The sequence below is a fragment of the Polypterus senegalus genome, chromosome 6, assembly GCF_016835505.1.
Source record: "Polypterus senegalus isolate Bchr_013 chromosome 6, ASM1683550v1, whole genome shotgun sequence".
In the NCBI taxonomy this organism is placed as follows: Eukaryota; Metazoa; Chordata; class Cladistia; order Polypteriformes; family Polypteridae; genus Polypterus; species Polypterus senegalus.
Window position 1 is genome coordinate 65,731,730 of NC_053159.1, and position 21,107 is coordinate 65,752,836.

The 21,107-nt window shown below is 41.2% G+C and overlaps 1 protein-coding gene across 3 annotated transcripts in view; it reads left to right on the forward strand.

Moving 5' to 3' along the window:
• The window catches only part of dvl1a (dishevelled segment polarity protein 1a), a 57,225-nt gene that overhangs the window by 9,455 nt on the left and 26,663 nt on the right, over positions 1-21,107 (forward strand). For all 3 annotated transcript variants that reach the window (XM_039756195.1, XM_039756194.1, XM_039756193.1), the window contains exon 4: positions 683-783. In XM_039756195.1, coding sequence (XP_039612129.1) covers positions 683-783 — 101 coding nt within the window. The remainder of the gene's footprint in view (positions 1-682; positions 784-21,107) is intronic.

A 21,107-nucleotide genomic window follows, 5' to 3' on the forward strand; every position in this document is an offset into this window, starting at 1 on the left:
GTCTGTGTGGGTTTCCTCCAGGTGTTTTGGTTTCCTCCCACTGTCCAAACACAGATTAGTTGAATTGGCAACGTTAAATTGGCCTGTGTGTGTGTGTATTCGCCCACCGGTTTGTTCATGCTTTGCGTCCCATGCTAGCTGGGGTAGGCTCCATCACGCATACTTGCCCTCTTGCAAGGATTAAGCGGGTTAGAAAATGACATGGCATAGTACTAGAAAGAAATACATTCACTATAGAAACAAAAGAGTGCAAACAATTTCACTTTCTGGCTCCTTGAAAAGCTGAGAGCTTTGAGAATTTTATGTATAATGTTAGACAAACAAGTATATGTCTACTCATTCGAATTTGCTTGTCAATATGATCATATCAAGTTGGGCATTTTAGATTTTCATTCATAGTTCTTGGATAACTAACTGGATACTGCACAAAGGTTTATTGTGAGATGACTTGTATAAAGTTTTTGGGCATCTACATTTTTATGGCAAACTCTTTCATTTAATTATTTTCTCAAGTTAGCCTATGTACCAGAAAGTAAATTATGCGCTGCCTTAGCAGTTAACATGACTTTTAAAGTAATTACAGGTTGTACAGTGGTTGCTGTATCCAAAAACGTCTTTGCAAACTGTTACAAAAAATTGAAATCGGAGAAAATGGAAATATGACCTCCTCTTTTTATTTTAGTGCAAATGCAGTATCAAGCAGAGATGGGCTAGACACTGAGACAGGGAATGACTCCATTCTTAGCCAGCGACGTGATAGAGGTCGTCGACGGCCCCGTGATGGTGAGTAAGATGGCTCAGCAATTGCCATCCCAAGTGACCCATTTTACCTTGGTTTTAAAATTTTTTAAAGGTGCCTTATCAGGGATTCTTAGTTGGCTTTTCATGTGGTGGGTGCAGCAATGCGCTGTATCAGCACATCCTCATAACCTCCTCCTCTTTATATAGGTAGCCTACTAGGACTTTAGTTACTTCTGCTTCCTAACATTCCCATTGACCTGGGTTACATTCCATTTGCAATAATTAGTGACATTTTAAATGTTAGCACTGTGTGTTACAATGGTTTTTTTGGTTATTGTAGCTTCCTACGACATTATGAAAATTTGTGTGTTAAATAATTGTGGTTTCTATATTCTGTGTATTGATTGCCAGTAAATTTATAAGGGTACCCACTAATCAAATAGCATCCCAACCTTGATTGGTTGAGATTTTTGCATGCTGTGTTGCTGGAATGGGCTTGTCCCCTTTGTGACCCTGTATTAGAATAAGCTACTTCAGAAAATGGACCTTCTAAATTATTAGGTGAATGAGATTGCATATTCACAATTTAACTTGACAGATTTTTTGGAACACAATGACTAGACCATTGCATTATTTACTTTAGTGTCCCTTTTTCTGCATTTTGTTGCTGCATGTGTTTTATTTGTTTAATTATAGAAATAAAATCATGAAGGACCATCTTGGCACTGTAATATAAAGATGAAAACCCTAAAGCTAATGCTGTGTCTATGCAAAAATGTTCCATGAAATGAGCCAGCATGCATGCAGAGCTAGTTGATTTCTGTCCTGTACCTCATGTTGCTGTGAGAGGCTTCACATTCCCATGTCCACCTAAAGGAAAATGTCAGAAAATAAACAGACAGGTGCTTCTTAACACTTATTTGAAAGCACATTTTATATAAACTATTAGGAAACATTCTAACATGTATAACATATCAATAAGTTATTCTTTATTTTATGTAAAGAAGGGATTCCCAACCTTTTTCACCCTGTTTACCCCATGGCAACTTTTTGAAAGTAAATTTACTCCCACCCTGTTTTGCTCAGTACTTTGAGTTTATACTTCTACCATAGTAAAGTGATTGACAAAGTGTACATACAAGATAGTGTTTTTAACATTTTAATTTAAAGTTAAAATAATAACATTAAAGTTCAAATAATAACAATAACGGCACACAATAATTCTATTTTACTTATTCAAAAACAACAAATGATTAGCGGATACCAGTACACCAGAACAAAACACACCGAGTCGATGAGAACACAGCAGTCATTGAGACACTTGTTCTTGCTTTTGACCTATGATTTTGGATATTCTTGTTGCAGTTGTTGAAAGGGCAAGTCTTTGGCACATAATCGAGGTCTTTGCAACTTAAGCTTTTTGCAAATTTACCACCTGACTTGGCAAAGTTTACCCTCTTGGGGTAAATTTAGCCCCAGTTGGGAACCCCGATATAAAGCATTTTACATTAAAACCAATTTTCATCCCACCATCTGTTTTTCTAAATTGTTAATTCCATTTTGGGGTTGCAGGGACCCAGAACCTCTTCTGATAGTACTAGGTACAAGACAAGTACCATCTTTGTACAGGACACTGTCGATCACGATCGACTGGTAGATCACAAAGGTAGTGCAGGTAGATCGCGTTGCATTCAAAAAAATTTTTTTCTAAACGTTAGTCTATCATATCCTCCCTATGGCATTTGGCACTTGATTGACATACAGGGTGGCCAGTCTAAGATCTCTTGTCTTCTAACACACTGGTCATCCCGCATGCATGATCAAACGCGCGAGCTACTGGAAAACTCCGACTGTGATCTAGTTAGCCTTCCAATTTATATCGACAAGACTAAAGAAGGGATTTAAAAAAAAAATTGTTTGGGGAGGGTATGGGCTGGATGTGGAAAAGGAAGAGAACTTTTTTTCTCACAATGTTACAATCGAAGTGTGTTTGTCTGATCTGTCAATCTATCATTGCTATTCCAAAGAAGGAAAATGTGGAAAAGCACTTTCGAACTGTTCATAAAAACTACGAAACTGACTTCCTTCCGAAAAGCGATCTGAGAAAGAGAAAAGAGAGAGAACTAAAATCGCAGTTAATCGGACAGCCATCATTTTTCACTCGGCTGAATTCTAAAGCTCCTTGACTACATTAATCGGCTGTACTTATTTATGCGAGTCAGCCTTTTCCCACATGACGATTATTAAATCCAAATATTGTAGTGACCATAAATGTATTGAATTGTATTGAAAAGGTAATTCAGTTATGCAAGGTACGACAACATATGTAAAATATACTCAGTATATATATATCTCATGTTTAATGTAGGTAGATCATTTCGACCTGGTCATTTTAAAAATAGCTGTCAAGCCGAAAAAGTGTGGGCACCCATGCACTAATTGAATGCAGGGCAAATTCACATACACATTTAGACTTGTTCAAACCAGTGGCTAGTGCTTAACACCCAAGTCCACAAATGTAAGAGATTATTGAAGTGGTTGTACATATATACATACCCTTATTCGCTTATACCAAGTTGGTTTAAAGTCTCAGATCAGTCTAACATGCGTGTTTTTGAAATGTAGAAGGATGGCGTGATCAGTAAATTTAAAGATTATAACATTTTTTAAATTAAATTTAATGTTAATATTAACATTTCCAAATCAACCCAACAAAATATTTAAGTTAATGTTGGCAAAGTGCAGATTCTACTAGAAGTGTTTTTATTATTAAAATAACTTTAAAAACTGTCAGCTTCCTCAGACAGCAGAAACTGTTGTTCCTTCTTGTAGACTTCTTCTGTGTTCTGATTCAAAGTCAACTTTGAGTCTATAATTGCAAAAAGTTAATATTACTGTTATTTGGTATGATCTGACTATACCAAGTAATCATTTTAACTGATTAAATTTAATTACTTCTACTCATATGAACAAGACCACATTTTTGAGCCATTTATGACCATTTTACTACTCTGAGCCACTTAATAAATATGGACAATTAAATAGTTTGATTAACATAGACATAACTATATTTTAATAGTTGAATTCATACCAAATAAGCAGATCTACTGTAATAATTAGAGTGTGGTATTTTTCACAATTAAAGTATAAAAGAATGCTAAAGAATCACTTCTTCATGTTCTTAAAGTGTGAGCACTCGTTTTTAGGTTTATAGTTGCACTTTAAGACTATTTGAGTAGCATTACATTACTGTTCCTTATATGCTGCTAAACATGAGTTTTTTTAATTAGAATCACATCATTAATTCAGTTTTAACATCTAATATTAGGATGGTAGCATTTGCAGATTATCATTTAAAACTACTTTTAGACTTATAGTGTGCTTTTTAAGGAGGGCATTTAAGTCATTAGACTGACCTTTGACATAAATAATGTATAACTAATGGAATCTGCATGTCTACGCATAATATAAATTAACATTTACATGAATAAGTAAATAGATAGGACACTTTGAGCTTAAAATAATATCATTTAACCCCAACAGATTTGTTATAGTGGGGAAGAAAGAAACCTAATGCTCAAGTTAGAACCAATTAATGCTTCAGCTGTCAGAATTATTATTATTTTTTTAAATTCTTTTCTGTGGTTTCAGTTGGGTGGTAAAAGTAACTCTTTATCTTACCATGAGGTGTGAATTGCTTCACTTCAACACACCTACCAATGTGTAGGCACACGTGCCCTCTCATGACTGGCTAGAAAATCTATAGCATTATAGAGAATGCTTGAACAAGCAAAAAGCACCATGGGTAACCGAGCCTTTCAAATAAAATAATATAATGTTGCCTTAGGATTTAAAAGTCATTACTGTACATTAGTTTTAACAGATAATTATTTATAATATTTAGCTAATTATCTGGTTTAGACAAACATAGACATAGAATTACTAGACTTCACATGACCAACAGCATTGCACGTCAACATCGCCGTCATATTGTGAGTGGCACTGCTGTGGAGTGAAGTAATGGATAAAGATGTCTCACACATGTGCTGCTTGGGATTGTACAAACCGCTGTACGCTCTAAACCAAATCCTGGGGGATTACATTTCATAGGTAAGGCTGAACAATTGTTTTGGTTATCTTTGCCCATTAGAAAATCCCGTTTTATAATCTTAACACTCAAGGTCACCTTACAATATGGATAATAAAATTAAAACAAGAGAATGGTACATCAAAAGCAATAATTACCAAACAAGCAAAGATAACTGGCAGTAACAGTGCAAAATTCACAATTGGTATGCCAGTTTGAAAAGCTAAGTTTTGATGGCAGTTTTAAAATGTTATTGAATCGAGCTGACATATATGTGAGGGAAGAGAATTCCCGAGTTGAGGAGCACTATGAGACACACTCGAGCTCCCACAGAACAGAGTTTGATGTGTGGTACAGAAAGTAGAGCTGCAGATGAGGATCTGAGTGAGCGAGAGGAGTGTAAGTTTGTAGGAGATCACTGAAGTTGTGGAAAGCTTTAAAGGTTAAGAGCAATATTTTGTATTATATTCTGTAGTTAACAGGGAGCCAGTGAAGTTGAGTGAGAATAGGTGTAATATGTTCAGTGGATTTAGAACAGGTTATTATCCTAGCAGCAGAATTTTGAAGAAGTTGTAAGCGATGGATAAGTTTTTGTGGGATGCCAGATAGAATACCATTACAGTAATCTATACGTGAGGTGACTCAGGCATTAATCAATACTTCAGTACTGTGTTGCGTAAGAACAGGACGAAGTCTAGAAATGTTTCGGAGATGGAGGAAGGCAGTCCGAAAAATGTTACTTATATGGGAGGAATTATTTTAATAATAATAATAATAATAAAATTATTATTATTATTTAATATTTGCCATTATTAGTGTATAAATGGATATAAATAATTGCATTTAAACGATTTGCCAAAATCTGTTGTATGTAAATGATACTGGTTTAAACTTTATTGTTTTTTCATTAGAAAACCCGGTTTCCACGTCTACCTGTATTAGTTTAAATGGCACTTTTGCCACTCGCAATAGATGGACGCTGACGTATCGTGTCGACTGGGCAACACAGTGAATGCGGCGTCTACCTATATATGTCAGTGTAGACAAGGACTTGCCATGAATGCTCTACGTCAGTATTTCCATCCCCAGTTGCCACAGTGCCTATTTACAAATTTCAGGTCAATATTAAAAAATAAATCAATGGTGTGCTGTTTCATATTAAAAAAGCTATAATACTTAGTTAACACTAGAATTCCCAGAGCCTACAAAAAAACTCGTAGATCTGGCCCACCTTAAATCCATTCGCTCCTCTCCGTTAGCGTCTTTTGTCCTGTAAATGTGCCGATAAAAACAAGCAGCAAGCACCCTGGTTTCCCATCCCCCCACTGCCGCAGAACGTGCACAATGTTCTCCCAGCTCATGCCTTGATTGATTATCTGGGAGTGAAGTGCTGGAGTTTTAGAGTGGAAAAAATAGATTGTTATTTGGAACACATACATTTCATGTGTGTTCTGTTCCTACAATAATCTGTGTAAACACATTGTTAAAACAGAAACTTTTTAAATATTTTAGTAGTAAATGACAAAATGTTGGCATAAACTTTATAATGTGTGAAACCTGAAGTCCAAAGATCAAATAAACACTTTCACAAAAGGTTCAAGGACGATACAACAGCTTCCGTGGCATAGCAGTAAGATTTGCTGACTTGTAATCAAGAGTCCCTGGTTCGATTCCGACTGCCTCCTATATTTGCCATTTTCAGTAGTGAGCTGCTGTTATTGTTAATATTATACATTACATAAATTCATTTGGTTTCCGTCTGTAACAGACAGTGTACATTTATAGGACTTGTAAAAGTTAACTTTTTTTTTTTGTTCACTTTTATTCTCTCAGTCACGATCACGATATATACTACCGCCCTAGGGATCTGACACTGTTACTTTTTATTTGAAACTGGAAGTAACTGTAGATGTGAGTGGTGTTTTGAGGCAATAGAACTGGACATTCTTTGATCTGGAGAGATTAAAGCTGACACACTAACGCTGGTGAATCTGCCTTCTTCGTATCTCACCGTCACTTGATTTTTTGTATTCAGTTTTATTGAGTGTTCCTGCTCATACTGAATTAGTATGCACCTTATGTTCTATGATGTCCAAAAAAAAAACAGAGACATACAGTGCATCCGGAAAGTATTCACAGCACACAAATTCATTTTTTTTCCTCAGATTTCTACACACAACACCCCATAGTGAAAAAAGTTTACTAGAGATTTTTGCAAATTTATTAAAAACTAGCAAAATACCCGCGCTTTGCAGCGGAGAAGTAGTGTGTTGAAGTAAAGAAAAAGAAAAGAAAAACATTTTGAAAATAACGTAACATGATTGTCAATGTAATTGTTTTGTCACTGTTATGAGTGTTGTTGTCATATATATATATATATATATATATATATATATATATATATATATATATATATATCAAAATACAGCGGAGAAGTCGTGTGTTAAAGAAGTTATGAAAAAGAAAAGGAAACATTTTAAAAATAACGTAACATGATTGTCAGAGTAATTGTTTTGTGTATTTGGCCGCAGTGTCACAAAGTTGTTTTCGTCTATCTGCATCAGAAAATGTACCACGACGTCTGACACGCCTCCTTTTTAGTGTTTTCTCACAGCTTGGATTGCTGCTGTTATAATCAGTTTGAGTCTACATATATATATATACACACACATATATATACACACACATATATATATATATTGTGAACGATAGGGGGCACTCTCGCTCCCTTGAACCCCTGTCCACGACTCCAGACACCAGGTAAAAGTCCTCAAGTTGACTTTATTTTTCTCCCACAGTGCACAAAGCACACTCTTCTCCACAATACTCATATAATTACAATACTACACAATAATAAACAATAAATCAATCCTCCAGCTCCCAGACGCGTTGCCACCCTTCCACCCAGCTCAGCTCGTTGTCTGGGAGTTCCCATAGTCCTTTTATAATCCCTGACCCGGAAGTGTTCTCAATCCCCAGTCCATGTGATCCTCAATCACTTCCGGGTCAGGTAAAAAGCTCTTTTCTTCAACCCGGAAGTCCGTCGCTCTTCCTGTGACGAACCTCCGGGTCACAGGGCACGAAGAAGCCCTCGGTCCTCCCTGCAGCTCCCTCCTGTGGCCCCACGGCATCCAGCAGGGCTTTGCATAAAAACTCCAATGTCCATGATGCCCTGCTGGTCTTCTGGGGACCTCCACGCTGCAAGGAGGGCTCCACCTGGCGGCTTGGGGGTATTGGCCGGGATAAATGGCCGGCCATCCATTACAGTATTCCCCAGTGACGAATTATTATTGGAGCGGCCTGCCCCGAGAGGGAAGTCTTCCTCCAAGAGGACGTCCTGGTTGAGCCTTGATTAAAACGAACATCTTGGTCCCTGGAGAACCTAGGGGGAATATTATTCCAAATTGACATCTTGTCCCCCTCTCTCCAAGGACAGTTCCGCCAAATATGGCCCAACCTTCGCCACCCGTAACACTGCCTCTGTCCTCCTGGTACTCTTCCCCTACGGGACTGAAAACAATAAGGAAATGTTAGGTCCGCCCCTTTTGCTGGGAAAGAAACCCCTGCCGCCTCTAACGGTGCTTTCACTCTCTCTGCTTCTTTTCCTTTCTTGTCAGGAGACCCCTGTTTTATCTTAGAGCCCTCCTGTTTAATCTGGGGCTTATATACAGTCTGGGTCTCTCTATTACAAGAAGAGAGCCCCTTTACTGTCTGCACCCCTCTTGGTTTATAAATTACCGGCGGCGGCGTCTTCAGGGCTGCCTCGCTCCGGGACTCAGCACTGTCTAGCTGTCCCGGATCGATTAGCCCTTCCGCCGACCACTCGGTTAACGTACCAACCTCTCTTGTAGGGTACGCCTTGTATTGGCACCCGCTACTTATTAAACGCGGGCCCGGATCACACCGCGTCCCTCTATTATATACGATACGGGTCTCGCTTACCTGTATCGCCGCATCATTCATTACGGGAGGCTCCCACCAAATCGCCGCACATAGGCCCTCACCTTCTCCAACGGCCCTCTGGCTGCCGCTCCCAAATCCCCGACGATCTTTTCAATGGTCGTCAGGACCTGCAAGACACTCGCTACGGGCTCGATTAGTTTTTCGAGCTCCCGCAAGTTAATATAATTATTTATTTCGACCGGCAGAACACTCACTTCCTCGTTCGTGTTACCTGCCGACCGGGAGCCAATGAGCACGCCGCTTCAGGCACGTGCTCTGGCGGGTCTCGCGGAGGCTTCTGGGATTTGGAGTTCTCAGAGGGTCGAGTTGCCTTCTTCGGCGAACTGCGGTCTGCCTTTAATACTTTAGCGACATCCCGATCAGCTACTTCCCGACCCTCCTTACCTTCTTGTGGTTTGAGCGATGCCTCGCCGCCTCCCCCCCCCCGGAAAGACCAAGTCCGTTCCTTCAGGCTTGAAGGTGCAAACAGCAGGACGCGGAGCTCCTCCTTCCCAGAATGCACCAGGTTTGCTACCGTGTCCTTCGTCGGCTGCCATCATGCGGAAGTCGATTTCTAGGTGCTCTGGCTTCGACAAGAGAAGGCCGTCGTCTTCGGGGCAGTCTCCTTTTCCCCTCGGAGCCTCCAGGTGGTCATCTCCAAGGTACATGCACGGGACAAGGTGAGAAACAATAAAAGGATTTTTAAAGTCGTTCCTGGCACATTACCTTAGAGGGATCGTTGCTTCCTGGAGGTTTCTCCGGACTTGTAAGGCCTCTCCTTAACTCCTCCCGAGCGTCGGCCATTGCACCTACGGCACTCCCGCTGGCGTTGTCGCTTTGCTTGCCCTTCTTTTTTCCCATTTTGGACTCGGTTTTTTCGGGTTTTGGCGATGCTGTGGTGATTCCTGATTCCGTAGTCTTCTCGGGGTTCGTTTCCCACAGAAATTTTTGATTCAGGTCCTCTGCAAACGACGCTAGAGTATCCTGCCGGCTACGCCACTGTGAACGATAGGGGCACTCTCGCTCCCATGAACCCCTGTCCACGACTCCAGACACCAGGTAAAAGTCCTCAAGTTGACTTTATTTTTCTCCCACAGTGCACAAAGCACACTCTTCTCCACAATACTCATATAATTACAATACTAAACAATAATAAACAATAAATCAATCCTCCAGCTCCCAGAGCGTTGCCACCCTTCCACCCAGCTCAGCTCGTTGTCTGGGAGTTCCCATAGTCCTTTTATAATCCCTGACCCGGAAGTGTTCTCAAACCCCAGTCCATGTGATCCTCAATCACTTCCGGGTCAGGTAAAAACTCTTTTCTTCAACCCGGAAGTCCGTCGCTATTCCTGTGACGAACCTCCGGGTCACAGGGCACGAAGAAGCCCTCGGTCCTCCCTGCAGCTCCCTCCTGTGGCCCCACGGCATCCAGCAGGGCTTTGCATAAAAACTCCAATGTCCATGATGCCCTGCTGGTCTTCTGGGGACCTCCACGCTGCAAGGAGGGCTCCACCTGGCGGCTTGGGGTATTGGCCGGGATAAATGGCCGGCCATCCATTACAATATATATATATATATATATACACATATATTTACACACGTGTGTATAGCTTTGGTTACTGAGTGCAAGGGAAAAAAATAAAATGTAGTCTGTAGACTATTAAACAGTAAAACATTAACGTTTTAAGAAGTAAAGATACACTGAGCACCAGTGGAGTGGTTTCGGGTAAGCTACATTTTAAAGCCGGTATAACATAACAGGTAAGTCGTACTAACAGCAGCTAAAATGTATATGGATCATCTCTTGGTAGTTGATCCCTTTGAAAGGCGCTACACGGCTGTGGTATAGAAATTACACTTTCTATGTGAACATCCAAATTTCTGCCTGTGGTAATGTGCCTTACCGGCATTACCAGCAATTAAAAGAAAATCATTTTTGCGTCCTCTGCAGTGTTAAGAGAGAAAGGCTTTGGTTTGGGATAAAAGGAAAAAAAGTGTAAAGAAAGGAAACTTGCATTTTTCTTTTAGATAGTGTAGAGAGAGGTCTTCGCTGATGATATGAGTGTCGCAGTGGATCCCGTGTAGACTGGAGAGACGGCCCTGCCATTAACTGTCCGGGATGGCTCTGTCGGTCCTCCACTACTGTGCGTGTCTTCATAATTCGACTTGATGACCTCATAATCATATACGTGTAAAAGAAAGTGCGAAGCTCCTTAATATTATTTTGCCGCGGTCTAGAAATGGGATTCCGTGTTTACAGTTCTCTGGGCTATAGCTCATGGGAAGGGGGAAAAAAATTAAAAGTGTTTACTTTCCCTTAAGGCAGAAGCGCAGTCAGTGTCTCAAAGGCCTGCACAGCTACGTATGCACGTGCACGCGCCGGCTGCCCGACTTTTGTAGTATTTTTGCAGTGCAGGAAACGCCACTTTTTGCAGACACGTTCACGTGAGCAAAACTCTCCGCGCTCTTTAGAGGTCTTGCTTTCTCTGCGTACTGCGTTCATAGTCAGTTCACGTGAGCCACTCGGAGTACATGCATCGAAGCTTCTGAGCTGTGCCTGTGCTATCTCGTGCGATCTTGTGATGTCCACGGCGTTATTTAATGTTAGCTAAGACCCGGCACTTTTAACTCCGTTACAAAGTGATCCAAAGTCTCGTTTATACCTCGTGCCTTCTCAATAAACTTGTATCTCGCAAATAAAGTATTTGGCGTTTTTCTTCAGCTCTCTTTGGGAGCTCTTCCTTCTTTTCTACGTACTGCGGCCACAGTCAGTTCAGGTGATTACGTGGGAGGCGTGATGATGTCACGCAGCTCCGCCCGCCATCGAGCTAACATCCATTACAGTATATGGAGAAAAATAGGTTCCAGTTATGACCATTACGCGTAGAATTTCGAAATGAAACCTGCCCAACTTTTGTAAGTAAGCTGTAAGGAATGAGCCTGCCAAATTTCAGCCTTCTACCTACATGGGAAGTTGGAGAATTAGTGATGAGTGAGTAAGTCAGTGAGTGAGGGCTTTGCCTTTTATTAATATAGATAAAAAAATTGAGAAAGCACATGTACATAAGTATTCACAGCCTTTGCCATGAATGTTTCCCCTGATCATCCTTGATGATTCTGCAGCTTAATTGGAGTCCACCTGTGGTAAATTCAATTGATTGAACATGATTTGGAAAGGCACACACCTGTCTTTATAAGGTCCCACAGTTGACAGTTCATGTCAGAGCACAAAACAAGCATGAAGTCAAAGGAATTGTCTGTAGACCTCCGAGACAGGATTGTCTCGAGGCACAAATCTGGGGAAGGTTACAGAAAAATTTCTGCTGCTTTGAAGATCCCAATGAGCACAGTGGCCTCCATCATCCGTAAGTGGAAGAAGTTCGAAACTACCAGGACTCTTCCTAGAGCTGGCCGGCCATCTAAACTGAGCGATCAGGGGAGAAGGGCCTTAGTCAGGGAGGTGACCAAGAACCCGATGGTCACTCTGTCAGAGCTCCAGAGGTCCTCTGTGGAGAGAGGAGAACCTTACAGAAGGACAACCATCTCTGCTGCAATCCACCAATCAGGCCTGTATGGTAGAGTGGCCAGACGGAAGCCGCTCCTTAGTAAAAGGCACATGGCAGCCCGCCTGCAGTTTGCCAAAAGGCACCTGAAGGATAAAGCACACTGCCACTGGACTATGGAGCAGTGGAAACGTGTTCTATGGAGTGACAAATCATGCTTCTCTGTTTGGCAGTCGGAGGGGCAGGTCTGACTGTGTTGTGCCAACTGTGAAGTTTGGTGGTGGAGGAGGGATAATGGTGTGGGGCTGTTTTGCAGAGTTTGGGCTAGGCCCCTTACTTCCAGTAAAGGGCACTCTTAGTGCCTCAGCATACCAAGACATTTTGGACAACGCCATGCTTCAAACTTTGTGGAAACAGTTTGGGAAAGGCCCTTTCCTACTGCAGCAGGATTGTGCCCCAGTGCACAAAGCAAGGTCTATAAAGATATGGTTGGAGGAGTTTGGCGTGGAAGTTGAGTGCCCAGCTCAGATTCCTGAGTTCAACCCCATCAAACACCTTTGGCAACAGAGATTGTGAGCCAGGCCTTCTTGTCCAACATCAGTGCCTGACCTCATACATGCTCTACAGAATGAATGGGCAAGAATACTCTTGTGTAAAGCTTGCCAAGAGGAGTAGAAGCTGTTATAGCTGCAAAAGAAGGACCAACTCCACATTAAAGTCTATGTATTTGTAAAGTCTATATATTACTTCTGTCTGTATAGTATACAGTGCATCTGGAAAGTATTCACAGCGCATCACTTTTTCCACATTTTGTTATGTTACAGCCTTATTTCAAAATTTATTAAAAATAAAAAAACTGAGAAATCACATGTACATAAGTATTCACAGCCTTTGCCATGAAGCTCAAAATTGAGCTCAGGTGCATCCTGTTTCCCCTGATCATCCTTGAGATGTTTCTACAGGTTAATTGGAGTCCACCTGTGGTAAATTCAGTTGATTGGGCATGATTTGGAAAGGCACACACCTGTCTATATAAGGTTTCACAGTTGACAGTTCATGTCAGAGCACAAACCAAGCATGAAATCAAAGGAATTGTCTGTAGACCACCAAGACAGGATTGTCTCAAGGCACAAATCTGGGAAAGGTTAGAGAAAAATTTCTGCTGCTTTGAAGGTCGCAATGAGCACAGTGGCCTCCATCATCCATAAGTGGAACAAGTTTAAAACCACAAGGACTCTTCCTAGAGCTGGCCGGCCATCTAAACTGAGCTATCGGGGGAGAAGGGCCTTAGTCAGGGATGTGACCAAGAACCCGATGGTCACTCTGTCAGAGCTCCAGAGGTCCTCTGTAGAGAGAGGAGAACCTTCCAGAAGGACAACCATCTCTGCAGCAATCCACCAATCAGGCCTGTATGGTAGAGTGGCCAGACGGAAGCCACTCCTTAGTAAAAGGCACATGGCAGCCCGCCTGGAGTTTGCCAAAAGGCACCTGAAGAACTCTCAGACCATGAGAAACAAAATTCTCTGGTCTGATGAGACAAAGATTGAACTCTTTGGTGTGAATGCCAGGTGTCACGTTTGGAGGCACCGCTCATCACCAGGCCAATACCATCCCTACAGTGAAGCATGGCAGTGGCAGCATCATGCTGTGGGGATGTTTTTCAGCGGCAGGAACTGGGAGACTAGTCAGGATAAAGGGAAAGATGACTGCAGCAATGTACAGAGAGACATCCTGGATGAAAACCTGCGCCAGAGCACTCTTGACCTCAGACTGGGGCGACGGTTCATCTTTCAGCAGGACAACGACCCTAAGCACACAGCCAAGATATCAAAGGAGTGGCTTCAGGACCACTCTGTGAATGTCCTTGAGTGGCCCAGGCAGAGCCCAGACTTGAATCCGATTGAACATCTCTGGAGAGATCTTAAAATGGCTGTGCACCGACCCTTCCCATCCAGCCTGATGAAGCTTGAGAGGTGCTGCAAAGAGGAATGGGCGAAACTGGCCAAGGATAGGTGTGCCAAGCTTGTGGCATCATAATCAAAAAGACTTGAGGCTGTAATTGCTGCCAAAGGTGCATCGACAAAGTATTGAGCAAAGGCTGTGAATACTTATGTACATTTGATTTCTCAGTTTTTTTATTTTTAATAAATTTGCAAAAACCTCAAGTCAACTTTTTTCACGTCATTATGGGGTGTTGTGTCTAGAATTCTGAGGAAAAAAATGAATTTAATCCATTTTGGAATAAGGCTGTAACATAACAAAATGTGGAAAAAGTGATGCTCTGTGAATACTTTCCGGATGCACTGTAGGTATATATGATATTTGGAATTATTCATTTTATGACCTGTTTAGTACATTTCAGAAAACATTGTGGCACGAATACAACATTATTCATATTATTCATATTAATTCGCATAACATCTTGCGCTTGTAATCGGTGGCCGCATGTTTTTTTTCTTTTTTTTTTCTTTTCGATCTTGCCAGTGTCCACGTTGCTGTATGAGGCTGTGTCTTTTGTACTCCAGGACATGCAGAGGAAAGAATAGTACAGAGAGGACAGTTCAGCGCTATATGCAATCATCAACTTCAAATGTTAACAGTTCACACACGCGCAAGGACCGTGCTTCCTACATTTACAACAATGCGCACACTTCTCTCTGTGCTGTAGTTTCTATTATATTGAAAGGGCACCTGACACTGTCTCAGTTTACTTTCCTGGGGAAAACAGCCCCATACGTGGACACTGGCAAGATCAGGGAAAAAAAACACGCGGTCACCGATTACAAGTGCAAGATGTTATGCGAATGAATATAAATAATATTGCAACCGTGCCACAATGTTTTCCAAAATGTACTAAACAGGTCATAAAATGAATAATTCAAATATCATATATACCTATGTCTCTGTTTTTGTTTTTTTTTTTTTGACATCATAGACCATAAGGTGCATACTAATTCAGTGTGAGCAGGAACACTCAATAAAACTGAATAAAAAAAAAATCAAGTGACAGTGAGATACACAGAAGGCAGATTCACCAGTGTTTGTGTGTCAGCTTTTATCCCTCCAGATCAGAGAATGTCCAGTTCCACTGCCTCAAAACACCACTCACATCTACAGTTGCTCTCAGTTTCAAATAAAAACTAACAGCGTCAGATTCCTAGGGTAGTAGTATGTATCGTGATCGTGACTGAGAGAAAAAAAAAAACGGTAACTTTTACAAGTCCTGTAAATGTACACAGTCTGTTACAGACGCAAACCAAATGTATATGGGTACTATATAATATTAATAATAAGAGCAGCTCACTACTGAAAACAGCAAATATAGGAGACAGTCGGGATCGAACCGGGGACTCTTGATTACAAGTCAGCAAATCTTACCACTACCCCACGGAAACTGTTGTATCGTCCTTGAACCCTTTGTGAAAGTGTTTATTTGATCTTTGGACTTCAGGCTTCACACATTATATAGTTTATGCCAACATTTTGTCATTTATTACTAAAATATGAAAAATGTTTCTGTTTTAAAAATGTGTTTACACAGATTATTGTAGAAATGGAACACACATGAAATGTATGTGTTACAAATAATGATCTATTATTTCCACTCTAAAACTCCAGCACTTCACTCCCAGATAATCAATCAAGGCATGAGCTGGGAGAACATTATGCACGTTCTGCGGCGGTGGGGGAGATGGGATACCAGGCTGCTTGCTGCTTGTCTTTATCGGCACATTTACAGGACAAAAGACGCTGACGGAGAGGTGCGAACGGATTTAAGGTGGGCCGGATCTATGAGTTTTTTCGTAGGGTCTGGTAATTCTAGTGTTAATGAAAAGCTGTTATGCTTTGGCAGTGAAATAATTTACAACATAACCTAACACTTAATCCAGTTCATTGTTGTGAGGGAGGCAGAGACTATCATAGCACCAGTGGGCAAAAGACAGGGTACAGCAATATGTGCACTGTATAGGGTGCCAGCACATCACCGAGCCATTCATGCAACACCCACACATGCTCATACAGGATCGAGTTTAGAATTGGCATTTAACCTAACCTGCACATGTTTTATTGTGCAATCACACCACGAGCCAACTTAGATTAGACATATGTAATTCTGATGTCAGTGTTCATGGCTAGCCACTGACAGTTGCCACAGTGCAAAGGCCCACAGGTGGAGGTATTACAGTTTTTGCAGTTACCACAATGCAAATGTCCCAGCTCAGATGGATCATGGTGTGATTCATAACCAAGTACTGTATCTTGTTTTTTGGTGTTGTGTACTTGAATAAAAACCCTTGGAGACATGTACCCCAAATGGCAAATGACTGGGCATAGGATTCAACCTCAAGAAAGTGGATCTCAATGTAAATTATTTTATTCTGATTCTACAATTTCTGTAGTATTAGTCTTAGAGATCATAAGATGTCATTAAATGGACTTCAGATTCAGCCTAGTAAAGTAACTCCTAACTCCACAGAATTATCTTAGGTACTTATTACACAAATTGTTACCATCACACTAGCATTCCAAACTAGCTGTAACACAGTTATGTGAAAGCAGCTGCCCAGATTGTGAAAGAGTTGTGTGGCTCACTCGCTTCTGAATGTTGATTGAACTGTGAGGGTGACACAAGAAAATTGATATTTTCATTTGGAATGTGTTGATTGATGTGTCATGGTAACAGTAGAACACTTATTTTAACAAATGATATTGCACAAGGATTAGATAAATATATTATTTGTTGAAATATAAGGGTGCAGAATTACCACAGGAGTTATAAATGTGATTATTGTCCTTGATATTAGAATTGCAATTAATTATTTCAATTAATAAAACTGCAGTGAAATAAATACTTTTTGTTATTAACTGCATATACCATGTTCTGTACACAGAACAGTAAAACCTCAATTTAGCGGGGAAGCAAAATACAGGATGATGGCTGGTTGAGATGTCAGTAAGAATGCACAGACTCTAGCTGATACTATACAGGCTTCAGGATGGAGAAATATTTACAGCTGTGTATCATCAGCATAGCACAGATAAGTAAAATCATAGGATTGGATGGTGGAACCCAGTGATGGGGTGTACAGAGAGAAAAGTAGAGGACCCAGCACCAATCCTTGGGGCACCCCTGTGGATGTCAGATGTGCCTTTGATAACTGTCCTTGCCAGGACACACTGTAGGATCTGCCCAAGATGTAGGACTTAAACAGTCTGAGAGCAGTCGAAGTGATGCAACTGTCGGAGAGGGTGGCAAGAAGGATGATATGGTTGACCATATGGAATGTGGAGGAGAGGTCTAACAAGGATCAGAACCATTGACATGTTGGTAGTTCTAGCAAATCGTAGCTGGTCAACTGCAGTCAGTAGAGCCATCTCAGTCAAGTGGTTCCTCTAGAATCCAAACTAGTTGGTATCAAGCAATTCATTCTAGGCATTGATGATGGCAGAAGAAAAGGATGCAAGAAGAGTTTGGTAGTTATCCAGGTCTGTCTGAGCTCAGTCAGTTGATTGTGGAGTGTTTCAGAAAGCTAGGGACAGGGAGGGTCTTTCATGTGCAGGCCTGGTAGTGAGAGGACAAACATTGTTAAGACAGGAGGACAAAGTCGAGCATAGGGTGTCTCTGGCGGTGTTGGTGTGGAGATGAGAATTGGTCAGGAGGAGTTAGAGCAGGGGAGACTATGGAAGAAAAATGAGTGGTATACAGGGAATGGAGGTAACAGTGGAAAGAAACAGTTGGGGGAGGAGAAGAAGTAGAAGAGGGAAGCAGTACAGAGAACTGAATGGAAAAAATGGTCAGATGAATATACAGGGTGAGCCAAAAAGAAGTACTACATTTCAAACGTTTATTCTACAAAAACGCTGAAAGATAAAATAAACACACATGAAAGGGTATACAAAATAGATTTTTTTTCACTGTGTTTTAAAAATGATGTCTTCAAGGTGGTGGCCATCATTAGTGATGCACTCTTCGAGACAATTTGTGAACGCTTGCATGACTTGTTCAGCCATTTCAAGGGGAATAGCAGTGATGTGGCGAATAGTGACCTTGAAGGCTTCAAGGTTTTGAGGTTGGTGTGTGAATACCTTCCACTTGAGATAGCTCCACAAAAAGAAATCACATGGAGCGAGATCAGGGGAACGCGAAAGCCACCCGACATTGCCATGGCGGGAGATCAGCTTCCCTGGAAACATCTCCCACAAAACTTGCATGGATTTCCGTGCCATATGAGCTGTTGCACCATCCTGTTGAAACCAGGCATCCACCTCATCCATTTCTTCCGGTTGGGGCAGCAAAAAGTTCTCTAGTATTTCAGTGTAACATTCTGATGTAATGGCGACCGTTGCTCCCCCCCTCCTCAAAAAAGTAAGAGCCTACAATGCCAAATTCTGCAACGGCACACCAAACTGTAACACGCTTACTGTGCAGGGGTCTCTGAAGTTCACGAGGGTTGGTTTCAGCCCTGTAGCGAAAGTTTTCCTTCTTTGCGCAATTGTGGAAGAAAGATGCTGAGGAAGACAGGAGTGCAATTTAATCAATGTTAGTTTATTTAAAAAAAAATTAATAAACAGATGAGTAGTGAGCATGGAGCTTTCTGCTTTCAAGTCAGAAAGACTCTCACTTCCTCTTCCTCAGGCTGCTTATATAGTTTTATTTACCTTCCTGTGCCCTTTACTCTAGTATTTTTTAAATTTGCTTCAGTGCTTCCTCTTTTTGCAAGATTTTATTCTATGTCAGCATATTTTATTTTTAGACATAGAACAGTCTATTTTGCTAAAGGTTGCTTGTAGGAAATAATAAAAACATTTGTTTGTTAACAGTTGTTATCACCCTTCTTTAAATATTCTTGCTTACACACACATATATAGTAGTCAATTGCTTATATCAATATCAGTAAAACAGTAATACATACATTATAGCATTGTATTATATATTGTAGCTTCCACACAACCATTCAAATGGAAACGTGCCTCGTCACTGCACATGACGATGGCATCTCGATGAATGTTTGCATGCAACTCTCTACGGCTCTCTGCCAGCGAGTTTCTGCACTACCATCATTTTGTATGGATGGAAATTAAGGTCCTCATGCAAAATCCTCCTCAAAGATGTGTTGGAAATGCCTAAGGCAATCACTAGGTGTAGCCTGTGGCCAAAGCACTGGACTCCTGTTAAGTCATTGATGGCAACACCATTCATACATTCGCACTGTTATTAGGTTAGATAAACTTTATTTGTCCCATGTGGGAAATTCAAATGTATACATCAGCAGAAATATAAAAAAACAAGAATAAAGCCTCACAGGACAGATGATACTTCCATTCAATAAATCAGTCAATAAATAAAAATAACAAATACATAAGGTGGAAACATTGAATTGACTGATAGCAGTGGATAGAAAAGACCCCTAGAGGTGTTTACTTAGCACTCTGTGGTGGAATGCGCCTCTGGCTAAAAGTGCTCCAAGAGGGAATTTCTCATTATAGCATCCAATTTTGCCATCATCCTGTTTTCCCACAACAGCTTCCAGTGTGTCCAGGGTTCGCCCTGTGGTGGAGCAGGCTTTCTTGATAAGTTTTTTTTCAGGCACTGTGAGTCTTTTGTGCTCCGGTTGCTTCCATAGGAGACTGCAGCAGAGAGCGCCACATTGGCTCCTGTCGACTGGTAGAACGTTTCTATCAGCTTGTTGTACATATCAAAAGACCTGAATCTCCTTAGCAAGTATAGTCTGCTCTGGCCCTATTTGTACAGTTCCACAGTGCAGTTTGTTGTTATGTAAACCCCCAGGTACTTGTAGTTCTACACCACTTCCACATTCTCCCCCGAGAGGTAACTGGTCTCAAAGGCTTCTTGGCAGTTCGGAAGTCCACCACCAGTTCTTTTGCCTTGTTGATGTTGAGGTGCAGGTTGTTGTCCCTGTACCACAAGACAAAGTCCTCCACGACATCCCTGTATTCAGATATATTCATTATTAATGCAGCCTTTGATGGATTAGTTTTGTAAAAAATTCTGTACATGACAAGTGCTGGTATTGTGCTGTAAGTCTGTCCTGTAGTGGGTAAACAGGAAGAGAGACAGGACAGTACCCTGAGGTGCTCCAATAGTACACACCACTATTTCTGACACACAGTCCCTCATTATCTTTACTGTTGTGAAGTCCAAGTTGATGTAGGCTTTGTGCAGAATGTAGAGTTAGGTCCATAAATATTTGGACAGAGACAACTTTTTTCTAATTTTGGTTCGGTACATTACCACAATGAATTTTAAATGAAACAAATCGGATGCAGTTGAAGTGCAGACTTTCAGCTTTAATTCGGTGGGTTGAACAAAAAGATTGCATAAAAATGTGAGGCAACTACAGCATTTTTTTAACACAATCCCTTCATTTCAGGGGCTCAAAAGTAATTGGACAATTGACTCAAAGGCTATTTCATGAGCAGGTGTGGGCAAATCCATCGTTATGTCATTATCAATTAAGCAGATAAAAGGCCTGGAGTTGATTTGAGGTGTGGTGCTTGCATGTGGAAGATTTTGCTGTGAACAGACAACATGCGGTAAAAGGAGCTCTCCATGCATGTGAAAGAAGCCATCCTTAAGCTGCAAAAACAGAAAAAACCCATCCGAGAAATTGCTACAAAATTACGAGTGGCAAAATCTTCAGTTTGGTACATCCTGAGAAAGAAAGCAAGCACTGGTGAACTCAGCAATGCAAAAAGACCTGGACGTCCACGAGAGACAACAGTGATGGATGATCGCAGAATCATTTCCATGGTGAAGAGAAACCCCTTCACAACAGCCAACCAAGTGAACAACACTCTCCAGGGGTAGGCGT